General features: G+C 53.6%; 7 protein-coding genes across 7 annotated transcripts; 5 read left to right on the forward strand and 2 right to left on the reverse strand.

Annotated features, from left to right (window-relative positions):
- Positions 1-49: 49 nt before the first annotated feature.
- Positions 50-2,215, reverse strand: MGL_1157 (uncharacterized protein; the record flags this gene model as incomplete). The annotated part of the gene is made up of 1 exon (XM_001731837.1): positions 50-2,215. One exon carries the CDS (start codon positions 2,213-2,215, stop codon positions 50-52), a length of 2,166 nt encoding a protein of 721 aa, XP_001731889.1.
- A 284-nt stretch (positions 2,216-2,499) lies between these two features.
- Positions 2,500-3,359, forward strand: MGL_1158 (uncharacterized protein; the record flags this gene model as incomplete). Its single annotated transcript, XM_001731838.1, has 2 exons — positions 2,500-2,563; positions 2,617-3,359. 2 exons carry the CDS (start codon positions 2,500-2,502, stop codon positions 3,357-3,359), a joined length of 807 nt encoding a protein of 268 aa, XP_001731890.1.
- Positions 3,360-3,851: 492 nt separating this feature from the next.
- MGL_1159 (uncharacterized protein) lies at positions 3,852-4,427 on the forward strand (the record flags this gene model as incomplete). The annotated part of the gene is made up of 1 exon (XM_001731839.1): positions 3,852-4,427. One exon carries the CDS (start codon positions 3,852-3,854, stop codon positions 4,425-4,427), a length of 576 nt encoding a protein of 191 aa, XP_001731891.1.
- Positions 4,428-4,974: 547 nt separating this feature from the next.
- On the reverse strand, positions 4,975-6,573 carry MGL_1160 (uncharacterized protein; the record flags this gene model as incomplete). Its single annotated transcript, XM_001731840.1, has 1 exon — positions 4,975-6,573. One exon carries the CDS (start codon positions 6,571-6,573, stop codon positions 4,975-4,977), a length of 1,599 nt encoding a protein of 532 aa, XP_001731892.1.
- A 445-nt stretch (positions 6,574-7,018) lies between these two features.
- Positions 7,019-9,831, forward strand: MGL_1161 (uncharacterized protein; the record flags this gene model as incomplete). The annotated part of the gene is made up of 6 exons (XM_001731841.1): positions 7,019-7,083; positions 7,120-7,206; positions 7,277-7,528; positions 7,561-9,314; positions 9,362-9,784; positions 9,812-9,831. 6 exons carry the CDS (start codon positions 7,019-7,021, stop codon positions 9,829-9,831), a joined length of 2,601 nt encoding a protein of 866 aa, XP_001731893.1.
- Positions 9,832-10,076: 245 nt separating this feature from the next.
- MGL_1162 (uncharacterized protein) lies at positions 10,077-11,146 on the forward strand (the record flags this gene model as incomplete). Its single annotated transcript, XM_001731842.1, has 2 exons — positions 10,077-10,296; positions 10,335-11,146. The coding sequence occupies 2 exons, from the start codon at positions 10,077-10,079 to the stop codon at positions 11,144-11,146; spliced, it is 1,032 nt and encodes a 343-aa protein (XP_001731894.1).
- Positions 11,147-11,471: 325 nt separating this feature from the next.
- MGL_1163 (uncharacterized protein) lies at positions 11,472-13,133 on the forward strand (the record flags this gene model as incomplete). Its single annotated transcript, XM_001731843.1, has 1 exon — positions 11,472-13,133. One exon carries the CDS (start codon positions 11,472-11,474, stop codon positions 13,131-13,133), a length of 1,662 nt encoding a protein of 553 aa, XP_001731895.1.
- Positions 13,134-13,296: the final 163 nt, after the last annotated feature.

The following is a 13,296-nucleotide window of genomic DNA, read 5'->3' on the forward strand; positions in this document are numbered from 1 at the left end:
CCGATGTCTCTTCCCCTCGTCGTCGTCCTATGTATCATATGAATTTCACCTATGTAGCCATTTCGACAAGTGCCTGTGAATGCAGATGTTCTGTCCAAGCATGAAGGAACTTTCGAGGCGCTGATGCGTCTTTCTTGCCCTCCCCGACGGTGTCGGCATCGCCTACAATGACAAGTTGTCTTTTAGCGCGAGTCATAGCAACATTCAATCGCCGGCTGTCTTGAAGAAAGCCAATCTGGTGCTCGTCGTTGCTCCTTACGAGACTAACAATGACGACTTCTTTCTCACGCCCTTGCATACCATCGACTGTCCCAACCTCTACGCGTGCACCGTACGCACTGCGTATTTGCTGACTGAGTAAATGCACTTGCGCCGAATACGGCGATAAGACAGCGATGGACTCAGGCGCTATGCCATGCTCAACGAGCAACTCCATGTGACGCAGAACAAGCGCCACTTCATTTTCATTAACTCGTGAATGCGTTGATAATACTGCTTCGTCCTCGCGTTCATACATGCCAGCGCCGGTCGTATCGTAAAGGACTAATGGTGCACAAAACAAGTCGTCGTCATCACCCTCGACACCAAGATCCGTTAGTCGAATGGACGCACAGCTTTCGTGTGCAACTAACTGACCCTTGTATAGCTGAGAATTGGGGAATGCCATGATTTCCCGGTTCATACGATATTGTACGGAGAGAAATGCCTTGCATCCCTCACCGTACATGTCTAGAATTCGATCAAACATGGTGACCTCCAACGAAGCACTCGGGCGCAAAGTGCCTGAGCCAGCAGGCAGTCGTGGGGCATCGGCCATGACAGTGGGCGGTAATTGCAAATGATCGCCACTTAGGAACACACGTCCGTGGGGTGCAAGTCGAAGCACGGGCGTCCAACAGGACATTTCGAGCGCTTGACATGCCTCGTCAATGATGCACACATCAAATTGCATGTCATCGAGCTGCCGGGCACCAGCACCATGGCATGTAGACATAATTATGCGGGCATTCTTCAATACGGTATTACTGAGAGCTCGATCGCGTCGTCGGTACTCTTTTCGAAGCTCACGGACCTGCTCCCACATCTTGCGTCGCTCAAGGCCTTTGACACGCGGAATATTGCGTGCACTTTTATTGCCTGCCCGAGCACCTGTGCGGGGCGGAACAAGTCGCTGCATGAGTTCGTCGATCTCGGCAGCCACATCACGCACAAGCTGCCCCTCGGATGACTGTCGGCTTTGCACATCAAGTGTAGCACTTGTAAGAGAGGGAAGAACACGCGCCGGGTGACCAATACGCGTAACACGTGCATCCGCACGAGCAAGAGCATCTTTGTACGCCGGTGACGTAATGCGTTCGAGCAAATTGTCCACGGCCAAGTTACTTGCTCCGCACACCAGGATGCGTGCCTTAGGATCGAGAGTCGCTAGTTGTACGATGAGCTCCGCTACAGCCGTCGTCTTACCCGTCCCAGGTGGACCGTGAATCAAAGCAAGATGCTCCGAGCGCAAAGCAAAAGAAATCGCACCCCTTTGGGTATCATTGAGATGTGGTTGGATCGGAATCCAGGCGGGAGTCTCTTTCCTCCATGCAGGAGTTTCGAGACCAAGCAAAGAACGAACAACTCGGGGCGCATGTGCGGAGAGCTCTAATTCAGGGGCAGGTACGTCTTGCTGCGTAGGCAAACCCATCACACGTGCAAGTGACTCGAGTGTCTCGACAAGCCGATCATATGTCGCCTCATTCGCTAATTGCACGATACGAATCAGTGGCGGTAAATCTGTTTCATGGTCTTCGTGTGAAGCACTACGTTCGTCTAGAGCCAAAATGATGCTTGTCTCGCTAACTCGGTACACGACAGCTCGCAAACTTAGTGTGCAAGACGTCGCTTTGCTCGACTCGTGCTCTTCTAGTGCACACACATCACCAGGACGGAACGTATGTGGTCCTAATACGGGTGAGGCATGCAATGCCGTAGAATACTGCAGTTCTACAAGCAACTTGCCGCCCTCGCCGGTGCGCGAGCTGGCGACAAATAGACCCAACAAAGCGAGACCATGGCGAGCAAGAACACGAGGCGGACATTTTGATAGCAACAGAGCATTCTGCTCACGTTCCTCCTTTCGTTCGTGTTCCAATAAAATCTGTTGCCGCAGTATCCATGCATGCAACTCGCTCGCTGTTGGAGGCGGCGGCATAGCCGACGTCGTCGTCATTACGTGCCCCAAGTGCGTGTGTTGCCGTTTGTGTGGAGGCTGCGTCAGACACCACCCGACTCGTAAGGAGGCTGGCTGCCACAGCAGCGAGGCTGGGAAGGCGGGGGCCCAAAAAGTTCGCGTGCGTTCGGTTGGCCGAATTCACGCGCACGATGAAGGACAATATAGGTGTCTGATCGGTTCTTTGACCACCACGTGGCTCACTGAGATGTCAACGGCCGAGCCCCGGCTTCCTCCGTGCGCTGGCCACCACATTGGGGTCCGCTTGGCTCCCCCACGATAAGATGCGTGCTTCGCTTGTGAACCAACTTCGTGTGCTTGTGCCCGTCAAGCGTACGATCGACTATGGTATGTATAGAAACTTGCGTGTAATCGGTACGGAGTAGGCTTACGCGATACAGCTGTCAAGATCCGCGTAGCCTCGGACGGCAAGGGCGTGGACCAGAATGTGCAACATTCGATGAACCCATTCGATGAAATTGCCGTTGAAGAGGCTGTGCGCATGCGTGAGCGAAACAAGGATGCAGTGAAGCGCATTACTGTCATGTCGGCAGGTCCGGCGAAGGCACAGGATGTATTGCGCACGGCGTTGGCCATGGGTGCTGACGATGCGATTCATGTGGAAGTGCCAGGACCTATTGAGCCCCTGGCAGTAAGCAAGATCCTGCGTGCCATTGTTGATAAGGAGGCTAGCGAGGATGAGATCGGCATGGTTATCCTCGGTAAACAAGCGATCGATGATGATGCAAGCCAGACAGGACAGATGCTTGCAGGTCTTCTAAACTGGCCACAGGCTACATTTGCCTCTAAGATCGAGCTAGATGGCAAGGGCGACAAGGGCGACAAGGTGACCGTGACCCGTGAAGTCGATGGTGGTTTGGCCGTTGTCGAGACACAGGTGCCGCTTGTAGTGACCACAGACCTGCGTCTCAACGAGCCACGTTATGCTTCTTTGCCCAACATTATGAAGGCCAAGAAGAAGAAGGTGGCTAAGTACTCGGTGGCTGACCTCGGTCTTGAAAAGGACATTGAGTCACGCCTCGAGACGCTGAAGGTGGCTGAGCCGCCGCAGAGGCAAGGCGGTGCTAAGGTCGAAAACGTCGACGAGCTCATTAGCAAGCTAAAGGAAGCCGGCCGTATTTAGACCACTACTTGATGTAAAAGCTCTATTCCCAGACGTACGAACATGCGAATAGGTTATTGTGCGTGTGTGTGTGTGTGTTTGAGCACGTGTTGGAAACCAGTACAGATTATCCGTCTATGACATACTGTATGAGAACTCGACGAATAACAATAAGAAGAATTTGCCAGGACATCGGTCGGTATGTCGGAAGGAGGCACACACAGGCACCTAGACACCGACGATATGCGGGAATAGAACTGCCAATACGCAAGTCGTCACTTCCTGCCCTTAAACAGACGTTCGTCTTCTCGAGTCCATGTACGTCCCACCCGCATGTTGTCTTACTAAGAAAATAGACGCAGTGTGCCCGTCGTAGATCTTGACTTGGCCCGTTGTGCCGCACTAAATTGGGCTGTCAAACACTTTCGGTTATTGGATGAACGTAAGGGCGCCGATAACAAGCTCGACCAAGTGGATGTCGCCCACGACCTCAACGCCCTTTCGCTTCACACCATGAACGGCACATCGTCACTGACTCCTGACTTTACGACGGCGAACTATGTGCAATTCTTCGCTGCCGGTGGTCTTTGTGCGACAATTACGCACGGCGGTCTTACGCCAATTGATGTGGTCAAGACGCGCCTGCAGCTAGAACCGGCAGGCACGAAAGAAACCATGCTGAGTATGGCAAAAAACATCGATAGACATGATGGTCCAGGTGGACTGCTAGCAGGGTTTGGACCAACAGCTGTAGGCTACTTGATTCAGGGTGGCTCGAAGTTCTGTGGTTACGAGTTTTTTAAGAAACATGCCATCGACTGGCTGGGCAGCCGTGAGAAGGCGCTGGAATACCGCCAGGCCATATACCTTGGCTCGGCTAGTTGCGCGGAGGTGATTGCCACGACCCTCTTGACACCATTGGAGGCTGCACGCATTCGCATGGGGTCTGAACGAGGCTTCGCAAAGGGGGTCGTTAGTGCGCTGACACGTCTGTTCCGAGAAGACGGCATCCGTGGATACTACGCAGGCTATATCCCCATCTTGTTACAAGCAAGTCCCTTATGCTATCGGCCAGTTCTACACGAATGAAATGATGCACAACCTCGTAAACACGATGGTGCCGAGAGAAACGCTGCAAAAGACAGGCAAGGTGGGCGAGGTCACAGTGCAGTTGGGCTGTGGTATAGTCGCAGGTATCGCTGCTGCTGTGCTCTCGCATCCAGCCGATACACTGCTCTCGAAGATGAACCGCGGCGGTGACAAACAGGGATCGGCATTGAAGAAACTGTGTGTCACAGCGAAAGAGACAGGTCCCATTGGGATTTGGGCCGGTCTTAACACTAGGATGCTCATGACGGCCATCCTCGTTAGTGGACAGTTTCTTATTTATGAACAGACAAAGCAGGCGTTTGGCGCACCGCGCTCGATTGAAATTCAATAGACCCACTTGGGCATTGTAGACAATGGAAGTACAAAGAGACAAGGCATCCATCTACGCGCGAGCAATGTCGACAGCTGTCTTCCGATTAGCTCCCACAACCGAAAAAAAAAATAAATAAAACAAGGACGGACACCGATCGCTGGCCTGATGCCTATTCAGCTTGCACTGACCATGACATGATGGCGACACATGAGGCTACGTTGAGACAGTCGGCATGGGACTTGCGCCTGCCGCCTGTGCTTGCAAAGCCATGGCGCGTTGCTTCAAGAGTCGGTCGTTCTCGACAAGAAGTTCGGGAGGGACTAGCTCTTTCCACATGCATTCGCGCCAGCGACGGTGGAATTCGACATCGCTAAAAGACGAAGCAGCCCGCTCGCGAGCGATGCGGCGGACTTTGAGTGCCGTCGAGGGGGGCATCGTCATGAGGCGGTAAGCCGTGTCGATATATTCATCGAGGCATGAGGCATGGAATCCCGTCTGCATGCCGCTCACAGGCACAGCAATGTCCATGAGAGGACCGGCCGACGCGTGAGAGAGCGTCAGCAGACCTGCGGCCATGTACTCAACGACAGCAATGCCAAAATGTTCATCGACCATAGTGCTGAGACCAATGCTCGCGGTGCGCATCTTGTCAATCATGGTCGTGAATGGTGCATCAACGCACCACTCAATATGATTCTCGATCATCAGTTCTTTGGCAAGCCGCTCAAGAGCCACGAGACGCTTTTTGTCGGCATCGTGACGACAGCTGCCAATCAGAGTAAGCCGCAGGGCGCGGCCTGAACTTGAAGGTCGCTTCAGCTCCGGATGTTTCTGCAGCAAGCCATGCACGATCCGTAGCTGAAGTTCGTGCTCCTTCTCTGGGCGGAACTGGGCGATACTCAGTAAACTGTGAGGATCGCGGCCCTCAAGGGGCAAAGATGTAAAGGACGCTGTCTGACAAGGAGGATACACGACGTGCAACCGGGGAAGAGTTGGTGTGCGCCAGGGCCGCGGAATGCGGTATTGCAGTAGATCCATCACATGGGCACGTGTCCAGTGCCCGTTGCAGACAATGACGTCTGCATGTCGCAGTGCAGAGCCGTACACGGCAGCAAAGAGTCGATAGTATACGTACTTGGCCATGGACCTCGGCAAGCTCTGCGCAATCTGCGGGGGGTTCGTGTGCCCGGGACGCCGCTGTCTCACCCGTTGCAGCATGTCGGTGCTGATGGTGGGGTAATGGATGTATGCACCAAGGCGCACGCGGCTTGAAAAATTCTTCACGGCAGAGTAGGTAAAAGCATGACCCGCCGTATCGATAAATACATCGGGTACAAGCTGCAGCATCGCCGAGTAGCCCATACGATTAGCACCGATCGCCTGGCCAGCAAGCGTGAACATGCTCCAGAAGTTATCGCCCACGAGACGAACATACGCAAGGGGCAAGAAAGCCACGCGATTTTCATTGAGCTCAATACCAAACTGGGTGCGGACTTTGTCGAGCATCTCCTGCTTCGACACGCCACCAGGAAGCGGCGCAATATCGCCCGTATACACAACACAAACGATGTTCGGGTCCGCTCGTTGATGGTGCAAAATAGCCTCGTACAACACACGCTCGCCTCCTCCTCCGCCATGACTGTGTGGATGCAGGAATCCCACGAACATGTATCGCACACGCCCAATTGGCAATTGCAAATCCTGGAGGATCCTACGACGCTTCTCGGCATTGGTGTCCCGTAGTACCTTGCGCCATGCGAACGTCGAGATGAAATTGACACCGACTGTGCATGCCACAAATACGAGTAGCATTCGACCGAGCCAATACCACATTGGCTCTTTTACACTATCTGACTCCATGGGTATAGCAGACGTTGGACGGGAGTTGGGCAAGTACAGGCTAGTGGCACACAAGCAGGTACAACGTGGTCTAACGACATACACGAATCCAGCGAATCAATGTATGGCCAAGCGTGGATTTTGGAGGCCAACGCCCTGAACGTGCACATATGCGGCGTGCGTGGAGGTAGGCGCCTTGCTTAACCACCTGAGCGCTCGGCAACTCATGATGCCACACCGTGGGGGTGGGATTGGGTGTGGGGGGCTGGTTAGGAGGAGGCGCAAGGCGCACGTTCGCCTCCTAGGAAGGTTTTTTTTTTCTTGGCTCGTTCTCTCGGTTGCCGCACTTTCTTGGGCTGCGCGTCGCTCACCATACCCCATCACGGCTCTCCACTTCTGCACTTGTCGAACTTATTCGATGGACCGTGACTTTTACTCGTTCGTCGCAGCATGTGACGTTCATGAGCCGGTCAGCTTGCGCATGTACGTTGTGATCTAGGCTACGCATTGACTTCACAGCGTGCGATTAGGCGGCCGTTTGGATGTGTGCACGCCCTCCAAGCTATGGGACGAGCCTGGTCTTCGATTCCATAGCATACACGCCACGTACGTGCCCAAGCAAGCCAGTTCCTCCTGCCTTTTTTCTTTTTGCTTGCGTTCCTTACACGTAATACAGGGCATCATCCACCTCCCTTTGTGTGCGCTGCGAGTTGTATGCGGATAACAAAGCGCTTGCGCCGCCTATCTATACAAGCCTTAGCTCGCCGTCAAACGGCGCACATGTGTGGGGAGAGTGGATCACATTCGCATATCGGATCTGTGATCTGCCTCTTACGGCACAGCTTGCCTTCACTGTGCTCGATGTCGCCGGTATTGCATCTGAAACAGAGGTGGGCGGTATGACGCTGCCTCTATTTGGGAAGCGCGGGTACGTTCTGGCACGTTGTCCTAACTCACAAGCGCTCTACGTCGTGGCACAAAGCGATTGCGGCTGTGGCGCCGTGTGGCTGCTGATCCTCACGCACCTTCGACCACACCTTACAGACACGACGACGTCCCTAGTATTGCCCGACTTGATAAGCTGTTCAAACGGTATCAGCGCGGCATCACACCCCCTGTGGAATGGCTCGATGCCCATACATTGCCGCTTATTGAAAAGACGTACGAAAACCACGTCGATACCTCGGCTGATCTGCTTCTGATTGTGGACCTTCCTGCGTACGAGCTCCCTGTCGTGTATGGAGAACCTGAGTTGCCCATCGTGCCCAGTCACACGTCGTCTACCTCTGCTTCGGTTTCCGCTGATGCTGAACATAATGTTGCTGCAGGCATAAGACCAGCGTGGCTTCGGCCTTCTTTGTTCACACATTCAGATCCCGAAGGCATGTGCGAGAATCTGGTCGAGTCGAAGCACCGTCGACTCGTGCGGGGCCAACGCTCCGCAACGTTGGATCGCGAACGCAAGCCCACGGCATCCGTCCGTGATACTTTGCGATCGATCCTCCTGTATCCCCCAACTCGCGTACTCACAACGGAAGAAATGGACCTTGTCTGGGCGTTCCGTTTTTACCTCACTCGAGATCCAGCTGCATTGACCAAGTTTGTCAAGTCTGTTGTTTGGACTGATGCCCAGGAAGCATCACAGGCTACGGAGGAACTGCTTCCGATATGGGCGGAGCCACAGATTGCGGACACACTCGAATTACTTGGCCCTTCGTTCCTGCATCTCCAAGTTCGTGCGTACGCAGTCCGTCAGCTTCATCGAGCCAGCAATGAACAGCTCGCACTGTACCTTTTGCAGTTGGTCCAGGCGCTCAAGTTTGAGGAATATTCTTGGCATGCTGCTAGCGAAACGCAACGTGCTGCTGTGTTGCAGCAGCAACAGCAGGAACAGGAACATGTGATACAGGATTCGGCGATCGAGACACGACGACGGCCGCCAATGCCGTCTAGTGAACCATCTGTTCGACTCGTCGACCTTCTTTGCTCGCGCAGCACACAGTCAACTGCGTTGGGGACCAGGTTTTATTGGTATGTGGCCGTGGAGCGATGTGATAGTCAGTATGGCGAGCTATTTGCTCGTGTTGAGCAGCAGCTTCATGCTGCACTTGAAGCGCACAATGCGCCATTGCTGACAATGCTAGAGAGGCAGCGCCACTTTGTACAGATGCTAGCGACGAAGAATGCAGAGCTACGCGTGTCACGAGATACACGACCAAAAAAGATCGAGAAGCTGCGAGCTCTCTTAGCAGACCGCAAAGCAGGTCTGCGAACACTGGATCCACCGCTTTCATTGCCGCTGGATCCTGATGTGTGCATCACCGGTATCGCAGTAGAAAACAGCACAGTGTTTAAGAGCAATCTATTTCCATGGCGCCTCGAGTTCCGCGTCGATGACGACATTTCGACGTACACAGTCATTGTCAAGAATGGCGACGATCTCCGACAGGATCAGCTCGTGCTTCAGCTCTTTGCGCTCATGGACAGTCTGTTGCGTGACGAACATCTCGACGTTTGCATCACGCCATACCATGTGCTAGCCACCAGTCCCCATGATGGTCTGGTACAATTTATACCCAGTATGAGTGTGGCTGAAGCCGTGGCAAAACATGGGGACCTACTAGGCTACCTGCGGTCTAAGCATCCAGACTATCGGAACGCCACGACATTTGATGTCCTGCCACAGGTCCTCGATACATTTGTGCGAAGTTGTGGTACGTTCAAAGGGGGTTTGGCCCCGTGGTCTGTATTCACATTGCAGCTGGCTACTGTGTTATTACGTACCTATTGGGTGTCGGCGATAGGCACCTCGACAATCTCATGCTCGCTACCGATGGACATTTCTTCCACGTGGACTTCAGCTACATTCTTGGTCGCGATCCGAAACCCTTTCCACCACCTGTCAAGGTATGCAAGGAAATGGTCGATGCTATGGGTGGTGCTTCTTCCGTGTATTACATGCGTTTCAAGAAACTATGTCACATAACATTTGCGTGTCTACGAAAAAATGCCAATTTGATCCTCAACCTGGTGTCTCTCATGGTGGAGGCTAATATTCCGGACATCCGTGCGGAACCTGACAAAGCCGTCTTGAAAGTGCAGGAAAAGTTCCTGCTTGATGTTTCGGAAGAGCAAGCAGTCGCGCACTTCGAGTCCTTGTTGAGTGATACCTCGTACCTATCGAGTATGTTTGATCGACTTCACAATGTAGCGCAATATTTCCGACAATAGACATTGGGTGAGCCAGGCTCGTTGCTCCATGAATCGGATGCTTTTACCAAATAACACTCCACACACTGCGTTTCGATTTAGGAAATTAGCCCCTTTTTTCTGAAAATCAAGGGCTCAAAAGCAGCGCTAGTCTCGACACCAAAGAATTCGCGACATGCGAAGTGCCCTCCACCTGATCCACTCTGCCTTGTGTGCTCACTGTCCATTTCTTGTCTCTTGAAAGGTGTGTCACGACACTGTCAAGCATGGATCGCCTCCGGCAACGGTATCCGGATAAGGTCCCCATTCACCTATCCCAAGGTGTGCCCTTTCTTTGGGACGTATCGGATGTCGATCGTGCACGTACGCAGCACCACATCTGCGGGCTCTTAACAGGCACACTCCCGTTGATTCCGCAACAGAATGTATTCCTGGGTCTGCCATTACGGCTGATCCCTGAAGAAGTAGTTTATCTGCTACGCAAAGGTGTGTATCAACATGAATGTACTCATGCGAGCACGTAGGTGTCGCTCTTCTTATCGATGAAGCTCAGGCCTATTCAGAGCCCACTGAAGCTGAACGCGTGGCTTTTCGCGACCAAGAACTGAAAGGCATCCAATTACAAAAGGAGCGCACTCTTACTGAGCAGAACGAACGCCGCGACCGCATAGAAGCCAAGCTACGAGAAAGCGGTGGCGACGGCGCACTAGAGCGTCGTCGCGCACGGCAAGCAGCGAAGGAGGGTGGAGAGGCATTCGCATCGGGCTTGACGTCGCATGAGGAGCGGTCTGAAGGCACAATGGCGCGCATGCCATACGTTCATTATACCCTCGGAGAATCAGGAGGCATCCCAGGTTACGTTCCGTGCACGCGCGAGATGTTGGACGGTCTCCCCACTGGCACTCGCGCGAACACCTATACGACACTTAAAGAAGCGACTGACGCCGGGATCTGGTCGTATCCGACGACAGTCGAAGAACGTGCACGCTGCGCTGTTTTTGAAGACCTGCACGAGAAGGGTTTCTTCTTGAGCACAGGCCTTCGATTCGGCGGTGATTTTGTCGTATATCCGGGCGACCCGCTCCGGTATCATTCGCACTTTACTGCAACTATATTGGTTACACCGACTCAGCCTATACCAGCCTACCATATCATATCATCAGGTCGTCTGGGAACAGCAGTAAAAAAGTCGCATTTGCTCTGCCAGGCGAATACCCGCATTATTGACAACACCCAAGCTCAAGATCGGCGGCGTCGTGGCGACGACGACTCGCTCCATAAGCCCTGGGGTCGTGTTGAATACTGGAGTTTGGCCTGGGCAGGCTTCGGAACATGAATTACGCCTGTCTTTCATAGACGCACACAGACACACACACATATACACGGCCCACCTTTTTCGCCACATGGGGGTGTATAATTTCACACCATGGGGTGAGTAAAGAATTCAGGGTTGCATTCGGACGCGTGTCGGACGACCATTCCAAGCACACACGAGCCCGCTCGCCACGTGCGGAGAGGGGATTCCCGCCAACGACAGGCCAGCATATTTGCGCCTTTTAGTAGATGACTGCGTACGCGCATGTGACGCGCACACACACACAAAGTACAGCTCATACGGCACGCGGACACGCGACGGACTTGTGTTGCTTTCACTTACGGTCATGGCAGGACAACAGATTATAGCGACAAAGCCATTTGAGGGCCAAAAGCCCGGTACATCTGGCCTCCGGAAGCGCGTAAACGTGTTCCAGCAGGAGCACTATACTGAGAACTTTGTCCAATGTATCCTCTCTGCGATTCCCAGTGGCGCGAAAGGTGCTACGTTAGTCGTGGGCGGTGATGGCCGTTTCTTCTCTCAGCCTGCGGTTCAAAAGATTGTGCGGCTTGCTGCTGGGAATGGAGTGGCTAAGCTGATCATCGGCCAGAATGGTATCTTGTCGACTCCCGCAGCCTCACATGTGATTCGTCTTCGCAAGGCCACTGGTGGTATCTTGCTCACAGCCAGCCACAACCCCGGTGGTCCCGAGGCAGACTTTGGCATCAAATACAATATGGAGAATGGCGGTCCTGCACCAGAGGCTGTGACGAACCGCATATATGACCTCTCGACCAAGATCGACCACTATGTCGTCGAAGCCGGCCATGATGTAGACTTGTCGCAAATTGGCACGACGTCATTCGGCTCCTTGGAGATTGAAATTATCGATTCAGTCAAAGACTACGTCGAGTATCTGGGCCAAATTTTCGATTTCGGTCTGATCAAGTCGTTCTTGTCTACTGGCTCGTTCAAGGTCCGGTTTGATGCGCTCCACGGCGTCACAGGTCCCTACGCTCACGCACTTTTTATTGACGCCTTTGGCTTGCCTGAATCGTCCGTGCAAAACTGCGTGCCATTGCCAGACTTTGGCGGCGGTCACCCAGACCCGAATCTGACATACGCGAAGTCGCTGGTACAGGCCGTAGAGACAGAAGGGCTAGACTTTGGTGCTGCAAGCGATGGCGATGGTGACCGGAATATGATCTTGGGCAAAGGTGCATTCGTGAACCCGAGCGACAGTGTCGCTATCATCTCCGACTGGGCCGAGCGCGCGATCCCCTATTTCCGGTCGGGTGTGCGTGGTCTCGCTCGCAGTATGCCGACGAGTGGCGCCGTTGATCGCGTGGCTAAGGCACATGGCTACGAGTTCTTTGAAGTACCCACAGGCTGGAAGTTCTTTGGTAATTTGATGGATGCTGGGCGCCTATCCATTTGTGGCGAAGAGAGCTTTGGCACGGGTTCCGACCACATCCGCGAAAAGGACGGTCTGTGGGCTGTTGTCGCCTGGCTCAGTATCCTTGCATACGCGAACAAGGAACGCCCAGGTACGTCAGTGTCAGATGTGCTGCAAGCGCACTACCACAAGTACGGCCGGAACTTCTTCAGCCGCTATGACTATGAAGAAGTTGATAGCGCGGGTGCGAACGCGATGATGAATGATCTGCGAAGCAAGTTCACGGATCCAAACTTTATCGGCACGTCTTTGGGCGCATTTAAAGCTGCACAGGCCGGCGATTTCTCTTACACTGACCCTATTGACCACAGCGTCAGCAAGAACCAGGGCCTGTATGTGCGCATGGAGGATGGCTCGCGCATCGTGTTCCGTCTTAGTGGCACCGGTAGCGCGGGTGCTACGATTCGTCTGTATGTGGAAAAATACACGTCCGTTGAGCGTGAATATGCGACCGACGTTCAGCAGGCCCTCAAGCCGATCATTCAGGTTGCGTTGGATCTCAGTGCTCTGCAGCGCCACACCGGCCGTGAGCAGCCTACTGTGATTACATAGACACATCGATGATTCATCGGTAGTCAAGTGCCGATAGCGTTTCTCCACAATTTCGGGCGAGCATACCTAGTAACAACCGTGTGGGGTCGCTTTTGTGGGCATGCAACGGCAACGTAAGCACTTCTAAGTAAAATCCCGAAGTGGCGTTTGTCATCGATCGAGG

This window comes from Malassezia globosa (assembly GCF_000181695.2).
Source record: "Malassezia globosa CBS 7966 chromosome Unknown mgl_sf_2.1, whole genome shotgun sequence".
NCBI lineage: Eukaryota > Fungi > Basidiomycota > Malasseziomycetes > Malasseziales > Malasseziaceae > Malassezia > Malassezia globosa.